The sequence below is a fragment of the Gouania willdenowi genome, chromosome 3 (genome assembly GCF_900634775.1).
Source record: "Gouania willdenowi chromosome 3, fGouWil2.1, whole genome shotgun sequence".
In the NCBI taxonomy this organism is placed as follows: domain Eukaryota; kingdom Metazoa; phylum Chordata; class Actinopteri; order Blenniiformes; family Gobiesocidae; genus Gouania; species Gouania willdenowi.
Window position 1 is genome coordinate 25362295 of NC_041046.1, and position 9071 is coordinate 25371365.

Here is a 9071-nt window from a genome sequence, read left to right on the forward strand (position 1 = left end):
ACCTCACTCAATACAATTCATACTTAAACATAGACTTCAGATGTGACGGAATGTTTCTTTTCATCATTTATTGTTTGGATGTTTATTTTCAGCTGTTATCCCATGTACCAAGTCTTCCTTCAAACAAATGCCTGTTTTACTTTTTGTGTTATTACAAAAAACTAAAATCCTCTCAAGTCTATTTGTACCGGTAATTGTATCATTTGTGTATTTATGCTGATTTTTTTTGTCTTTTATAATAGAATATAGATGGTATTGGATAATAAATCTCTGGCATAGACACTAAGATGTGTGTAATTTTATCCCATGCATCACAGTAAAGCTTAGTGGTTTGCATGTCCACCTCACAGCAAGAACGTCCAGGGTCCAAGTCCTGGGGTTGACGCTTGAGTACTTTCTGTGTGGAGTTTGCATGTTCTCCCCGTGTTTGTGTGGGTATTCACCGGGTACTCCGGCTTCCCTCCCTAATCCAAACACCATGACCATTAGGTTGAGTGTGTTGCTCTGCGATGAACTGGCGCCCTGTCCTGGGTGTACCCCACCTGATGCCCAATGAAAGCTGGAGATTGGCACCAGCAGATCCCCGCGAGCTTGAAAAAAAGAAGCAAACGGTCAGAAAATTAACGAATGGATGGATATTGTCACTATTTTTACAAAAAGTTGATGAAAAGGAAAATTCCACAATGAAAATTGGACCACATATCTCCTTGAGATAGTCTGTATGGTTTCAGTGGAGTTCATTTTCAAAACAAAAAATGTTTGCTTAGCTGTTAAAGATTTCATTACAAAAGCACAACAAATTATTATTGCTAGATTTCTACCCATAATGACTGTCAGCAGTTGTTCATAAAACATTGACTTTTCTGTATAAAACCTAAAAACAAACAGAGTAATATTGTATATGCCAGTGAACAGCAACAACAACTTGCCAAAACTAAATTTGCTTTTGAAGCATCCAATTATACTATTATTTTAACCTTTGAACTATTTTAATGCATATAAAGATGTGGCTACAGTTTATATTCAACTCTTCTCCCCGGATAAACTTTCAAAGCAAACAAAAAACAACAATAGCAGTAGATTTTGGCCTATAATAATCTCTATTAGATTCTAAGTTGTCGCATTAGCAAAAATGATAGACTTGATATAATGTACATTGTGTTTCAAGATAATGAAAGGGTTTGTATTTGAATATGCTTACTTTCTCCTGCATTTCTAATATTTACAACACAGAGTTGAGTACAAGTAAAAAACAGCTCAAGTAAATAGTACTCAAAGTAAAAGCTACAGTGGGTACGCAAAGTATTTTGACCCCTTTAAATTGTTCACTCTTTGTTTCATTGCAGTCTATTGCTAAAATCAAAAAAGTTCATTTTATTTCTCATTAATGTACACTCAGCACCCCATCATGACAGAAAAAGCCAGAAATGTAGAATTTTTTGCAAATGTATTAAAAAGAAGAAAAACTGAAATATCACATGGTCATAAGTATTCAGACCCTTTCCTGTGACACTCATATTTAACTCAATGCTGTCCATTTCTTCTGATCCTCCTTAAGATGGTTCTGCTCCGTCATTGGAGTCCAGCTGTGTTTAATTAAACTGATTGGACTTGATTAGGGAAGGCACACACCTGTCTTTATAAGACCTTACAGCTCACCGTGCATGTCAGAGCAAATGAGAATCATGAGGTTGAAGGAACTACCCAAGGAGCTCAGAGACAGAATTGTGGCAAGGCACAGATCTGGCCAAGGTTACAAAATCATTTCTGAAGCGCTCAAGGTTCCTAAGCTCAGTGGCCTCCAGAATCCTTAAATGGAAGAAGTTTGGGACGACCAGAACTTTTCCAAGACCTGGCCGTCCAGCCAAACTGAGCAATCGTGGGAGAAGAGCCTTGGTGAGAGAGGTAAAGAAGAACCCAAAGATCACTGTGGCTGAGCTCCAGAGATGCAGTAGGGAGATGGGAGAAAGTTCCACAAAGTCAACTATCACTGCAGACCTCCACCAGTCGGGGCTTTATGGCAGAGTGGGCCGACAGAAGCCTGTCCTCAGTGCAAGACATATGAAAGCCTGCATGGAGTTTGCCAAAAAAACCACATGAAGGACTCCCAGACTATGAGAAATAAGATTCTCTGGTTTGATGAGACCAAGATTGGACCTTAATTTATTTTCCACAAAGGCATCTTTATAAAATGTAAGGTGTTTTTTTTGTTTTTTTGAATAAAATAACACCCATGCCTTCATTTCAAAATGAATACGTTCTCAAGTATAGCGACATTTATAAATGCTAAAAATGAGTTTGATCTAATTGGTAGGCTATGATGTGATGCATTTGATGTCTGATTATTTAATTTTTTTGTTGACCATTTTAAAACAAAAAAATAATAGTTTACTCAATAATGGTTGGGTGTAGAAATGTAATAAATTACTTTATTTATTTTAAAACGTACTTAAGTAAAAGTAAGATTACTGATTTAGAAATATACCCCCCAAAAAAAAAAAAATAAAAAAAATAAAAGAAACTCAATTCTGGTATTGTGAGTACTTTTAATCAGTTACTTTCACCTCTGATCACAGACTTAAAAAAAAAACAATTGTAGGAGTAACTGTATGTCTCATGGTATATAAGTATTGAAAATGAACGACTGAAATCAAATTCAAATAGGCAACTCTTGTTTTGTTTTTTACATTAAAGACATTACTCGTTTTATTCTGCTTCTTCTTCCACAAATAGCCATTGCAGTTTAATTGAATCTACTGATATCTAACATGTGTTTTTCACATGACATCATTGGAACGTTAAACAGGTTGCTACACCTGCTGCACATGCTTCACAGCTGACTGGAGTTTTTAATCAGTAATAATGAGTGGGAGTGGGGGCTTACACACATCAACAGTGACATGTGATACACTTTCCTGCTTTAGCGTGGGCTGGGACTGAGCAAACCTCACTTCTGTCTTGCCATTTCTTGTAAATACCCTCAGTTAAAAGAACGACTCTTCCGGAATGGGCGGGCTTAGTTAAGTGCTAGGGCCCCGCCTCTTTCATTCCGTGCGATGGAGCTCCGCCCATTTATGGGCGTGTTTCGGAAAGAGGTCACAATAAATCTGACAGTAGCCTTCAATCACCATCTAACACAGAGAAGAGCAGCTGCTTATCAAACTGTAAGTACTTTTACTTCTGTTTTTTTTTTTTAATTTATTGTGAAAGAGATCCAAATTTATAAACTTTTACCTCTTTTTTTATATTATATTGTAACATATTTGAATACAATTCTTAGAGGTGAACATTGTGATTTTTGTCGTGCTTATTTGGTGAAATAATGCTGTCATTTACATCCCAATTCTTTAGAGCTTTAATGTTCAACATGTCGAACTCTGGAGGTCGAAGGTTGAAGCAGTGGCTCATAGAGCAGATCCAAAGTGCGCAGTATTCTGGGCTCCAGTGGGAAGATGCCAGTCGCACTATGTTCAGAATCCCATGGAAACATGCTGGGAAACAGGACTACAACCAGGAAGTGGACGCATCCATATTTAAGGTTTTAAGCAATCCTCCGACATTTCACAAGTTGCTAGCGTGTTAGTTATAAATTGTTATTTCATTTATTTTGTATTTTTTGCTGAACAAATAAGAATAGTGCAGGCAATGGCTCTTTATCAATAATGTGCAGTTTTATTAAGGAGTGAGTTGGTGATAGAAAACTAACAATTGAGTTGTTTTTATGATAGGGATTTGGTTGGATACCAAAGAATGGAATCACACACAATATGAAATCTTTCCTTCTTTCTTTTCCAGGCCTGGGCTGTGTTTAAAGGCAAGTTTAAAGAAGGTGACAAAGCTGAACCTGCCACATGGAAAACCAGACTTCGCTGTGCCTTGAATAAAAGTCCAGACTTTGAGGAGATGACTGAAAGATCACAGTTAGACATCTCTGAGCCATACAAAGTCTACCGCATTGTTCCCGATGAAGAGCAGAAACGTACGTTTGTGTATTTGTATCCTATGAGCACAATTTAATAATAATAATTTTAAAAAAAAGCCAATTTGGGAACTCAAATGATAATAAAATGCTAGTTTCCAGTATGGAATGTGCTTTACAGCTTTCTACACAGTCATCTTTATATACCTTTCACCTACAGATGGTAAAAGCTCAATGATGATCATGGCTGCCACCAGCAGCTCCAGTGAAATCACAGACAACATGGAGTGCAGCCCTTCAGAAATAGACAACCTTATGAAAGAGGTGAGAACTTCTCACTATGAATATTTTAGCACCGAACCTATGTGTTCCATATCTTATTTCCTTGATCATTAAGAATAGTTCAAAAGCTGTTTATGACACAGATGTGTTGTTGTAGGAGGATTGCTGTAACATCCAGTCCAGCCCAGAATATTGGCCCCAGGGCAGCGTCGGTAAGTTTACATATTGGATGAACACTTTACTTCTTCAGTGAACTCTCTTTTTAAATGCTTCGTTACAAACTTGACACATATGGGTTCTAAAGCCTTTGTTTTTAAAAAAAACAAACAAACAAACAAAACAAAAACAGCAGCTACTCGGGCTAAACAGAGGCTCTTAAATTCAGCAATGGAAAAATTGACTAACATCCTGTTGAACGTTGCTGACTCAGATATTATCCCTTGGTGAGATCGTGCTAGAGAAAAGCTTTTCTGATGAGGCAGCAAAGTATTGGCATGAGACTGTGGCTGTGTCCTCTGAGTTTAAAAAAAGACGCTCAACTTGTTTCTTTCTTTTCCATTCAAAGCATTCTCACAGCAACAAGAGCCTCTGCCATCCAGCTGTGTCAGTTCAGGTACGTGCAGCAGTCACATTACAACTGGTAGTGCCACGGAAACGTAATGATTTACAGTATAATTATTTCATTTTGTAATTTTCATGACTTTTCGGATAAATTATATACCTCTCTGAGCAAGGATGGGGTCAATTACATTTTCAATTACCCATGTTTAATTACGATTACAGTGACCAGCATTTTCTTTCCAATTACAATTAAATGACTATTTTTTTTTTAACCTCAGAAAGTGATTTATACATACCTTCTCAATAACTAAAATTTAATAACAATTACCAAGCCTGATATGAATAACCTAATAAAAGTTAACCATTCTCTTGTGTTAGCTTTCTGTTAGCATTTCTTATGATAACAGGTCCTAAATCAGCTGTAAAATACACTAAAAACAAATGTTTAATTTCATTCCCATCTCTTGTTTATCTTGTTCGGCTTCCTAATCAATGAAAATATAGGTTTTAATATTGTTAGTGTTGGCATCTGAGCCGTTTTTGCGTCAGTATACTTCTCAATTTATATTTGTTTTTAAAGAGTAAAATGTAGGAAAGTTTGATACGAAACATATTTTAATAATTATCTGCACATGTGTAGAACTGTACATAGAACTGTAACATGGTTCCCCAATTGAGCATATTTTCACATTATAATTTTTGCTTACATTTCTATACAATTTTCATGGCAATTACAAAGAAAGTCAATTATCTCAACTAAATTACAGTTTAACTACGACTACAACAGCAACAGATTCTTAAAATTTCAATTAAAATTAAAATTACGCCATTAATTGTATATAATAATCTATTACACAATTACAATTATAATTGACCCCAACCCTGTCTCTAGCTTTATCCCAGATGATGATCAGTGTGTGCTATGGAGGGAAGGTGATGCAGACTACACTGGTAACTCATCCTGAAGGCTGTCGGATCTCCCCACAACCCCACCTGGGCCGTGGCACCCCGTTCAGCTCAGACAGCATGCAGAGTGTCCATTTCCCCCCTGCTGAGCACATTGAGTATGACTGGCAGCGCCACATCACCCACAAACTGTTGGGACACATGGAGAGAGGAGTGCTGGTCCGCGCCAACCAAGAGGGCATCTTCATCAAAAGGCTCTGCCAGAGCCGAGTGTTCTGGAGTGGCCTGGTGGACGTGGGCTCACACTACCAACCAATGCCTTCCAAACTGGAAAGGGATGCTGTTGTTAAGATTTTCGACACTGGGAAGTTTCTGGAAGGTAATGTACTAAAAGGTTTTTTTTTGTTTTGGGGAGCTGAATTGAATTGTCAATGTTTGATGACTGTATATGTGTTGCAGCTCTTCAGCTTCATCAGGCGGGTCAGATTCCTGCCCCTGATCCTATTGTGACATTGTGTTTTGGAGAGGAACTCAGCGACATCAGCAGTGCCAAGAATAAACTGATCATATTGCAAGTAAGTTGACAGAGAAATTCATACATCACATGATCCCGGCTAGAACAACAGGATCTGCTTGACTCTTTCACATTCATCCTTCTGATCATGAAATGTTTGTCTCTCTTCGTGACAGATTAGTTTAGTAAACTGTCAGCATCTTTTGGAGTCGATGAACATGCGTCGCTCGCAGTCTTACTGCAACAGTCCAGTCTTAGAGATGTTGGACGACGCGTCCATTGACCAGATGTCTCGAATCTATCAGGACTTTTGCAGTTACAGTGTGCCGCAGAGACCAGCCTGCTACAGGGAAAACATGCCCATCACTGCCTGAACTGTGAACACGTACAGCAGAGAGGTTCTCAACTAGTGGGTCAGGACCCCAAAGTGAAATGCGGTCCTGTTTGTAGGGGGGTCGTAAGGATTGGTAATGTTAAAGGATTATAAATGAACAGTAACATCTGATTTATTTTAAAATAAGCTTTAAGTGCTTTTAATTCTTACATATATATTAGTAAGAGGCAGTAATACTAGAGTTTTTTTTTTTTTTAAAGAATCTAATTACTGCAAAGATAGTTTTCCTCTATAAATGAGCTTTTTACTTTCTGTTGAACAGAAATTATTATGAAGAAACTGATTTTATTTGACAGTGAATAAACAAGTTTTTATCAGAATATTTCATTCCACTGTTATTTATGTAAAGTGATAACATGATATTTTCTACCAACTGCGTCGTATTTGTGTGTAACTGTTTCAATACATAAAGAAATCTTTTTTCTCAGCTTGTTTTTAAGGGTTAATTTTTTGTGCTGAAGCCAAATCAGTTGATTTCCACTGCCTTACAGCCTCTTATTGTGAAAGGTGATGGAACAACATCAGACACGTAGCCTAACATCATTATCATGTCAGCATGAACCTGTTTATTTTTGATACATTACAGAATGTTGTGTTTTTAACCTCTGCGTTTTTATGATCAGATCATCTAATTACTACTTATCATATTCATTCATAACACATTTGCTCATTATTTTGTCACACTTAACTAAAAAAACTATGTTGTAGTACAATAAACTGCAATTCTCTGTAGGAAGTAGTGTTCTCACGAGTCACAACAGTTTTTGTAGTTGTTTTTATTTCTTGATAATATTAGATTAAATCATCAATTTTGTAAATATTTTTGTGAAATGTTTGGCTTTTAAAAATGGATAGGTTTTACCATCTGACTGTCTTTTAAACTTGTCTTTTTTTTTAAAAACTGCTTTTCAAAATAAAAGCTTTCTTTTGTACTCAAACGTAAATGTCTTGATCTGAGAATTCTTGTAGAGGTCTACCTGTGGGAAACAATGCATGAATTAGGAGAACATGCAAACTCCACGGAGCAGGACACATATGTAATAATGACTGTCAGTGATGCTCTAACACACTTAAAATGAAATTCATGTATGTATTTGTATTCCTATAAATAAGATAAAGTGGAAAACTCTGGGGTTGAGTCCACTTTTTTCCCACTAACTGCTAGTGTTGTAGTACTCAGTTTGGCTATCGTGTTCTTGTCTCAAACTGGCTGGACTCCGGATTTTCCATCAAGACCAGTCGAGACCAACACTGATCTCTGATCTGCTATTCAACTTCATTAATGTGATAACAAGGAGAAGCACTTGGAACTTTTCCTGATTAATTCATGTCGTAATTTGACTTCAAGCGTTAAGCGTCAGTGCATTGATTGTTCTGCTTTGTTGGGAATGTTTTCCAAAAGTGTATTATTCTAGTCAGGAATACTTCTGGACAATTACTTTATATAGGCCTCATTCAGCTGACAAATAAACACATTATTTTCAAATATTTAGAATAGATTTATCAATGGCTATTAAATACATACAAGGATTCATTTGTGTTCTTTGTCTATCAAATGCATTTAAAGAGAAAAAAAAAAATACAAAGAATGCTCTTTAACTTTTCAACCATGTCATGGTTTTTAAAATATATTTTTTTAATGGTCTCGGTTTTGTCTCACTCTCGGCTGGACTCGATCTTGGTCTTGGCCTTGACTCGGTCTCGACCTCCAAAAGTCTCGGTCTTGACTTGGAACAAAACTACAAACTGAATCTTGGGCAATAACAAAAAAGTCACACATGCTTAAAATAGAAAAAGAAAAAAACCAACACAAGCACCTGCACAAACATACTGTGGTAAGAGGAAAAGCCGATTTGTCATGAAATTACAACTGATAAAACCAAGATCCTCTTTGAAGATAAAGAAAGATCTTAACATGTCAAAACACAAAGCATATTGCTTATCTGGTCCTTTCATATAATTTCTAATATGTGTGTCCTGAATAAATAACTAAGTTCTATTTTTGTGATATTGTGACAGTGTTTTGTGGGTGTCCTAATTACTCAGGAAACAACAGTAGGTATGTGTTACATACATAAAACTTATAACAGTTTTCTACAATTGAATGAAAGAAAATATAATAAAAGAAAAATTAGAAGATCCAAAAAAATAACCTCAATAAATCCTGTAAAACAGTATTCTATCATAGATTATAGAAGCTTGGTGTGTGCTATCAGTGTAGGATGGCCAGAACTGACCAGGAGAGAATGTTCTGTATTTACTTTTGCCAAAAGCTCTGATATAGTTTACAGCACAAGCCTGGGGGCCTAATTTGATCCTTAGATCATATAAGATTTAGTCTGATGAAATGTTAGTCAGTAAATGTTTGCCACTTTATGCAATTCTTTTTGATCGGCAAGAAGTACAGTAATCTACATAAGTAATTCCCAATCCTTTTTGTCCCATGTACCCCCTTTGTATTTTTGTCAAACCATGTGTACCCTGTCTTAAGTACC

The 9071-nt window shown here is 36.5% G+C and overlaps 1 protein-coding gene across 1 annotated transcript; it reads left to right on the top strand.

Moving 5' to 3' along the window:
• Window positions 1-3125: 3125 nt before the first annotated feature.
• irf8 (interferon regulatory factor 8) lies at window positions 3126-7323 on the top strand. Its single transcript, XM_028437175.1, has 9 exons — window positions 3126-3164; window positions 3352-3538; window positions 3796-3979; window positions 4140-4243; window positions 4359-4413; window positions 4767-4814; window positions 5655-6047; window positions 6128-6243; window positions 6359-7323. Exons 2-9 carry the CDS (start codon window positions 3359-3361, stop codon window positions 6554-6556), a joined length of 1278 nt encoding a protein of 425 aa, XP_028292976.1. The 5' UTR covers window positions 3126-3164; window positions 3352-3358; the 3' UTR covers window positions 6557-7323.
• Window positions 7324-9071: the final 1748 nt, after the last annotated feature.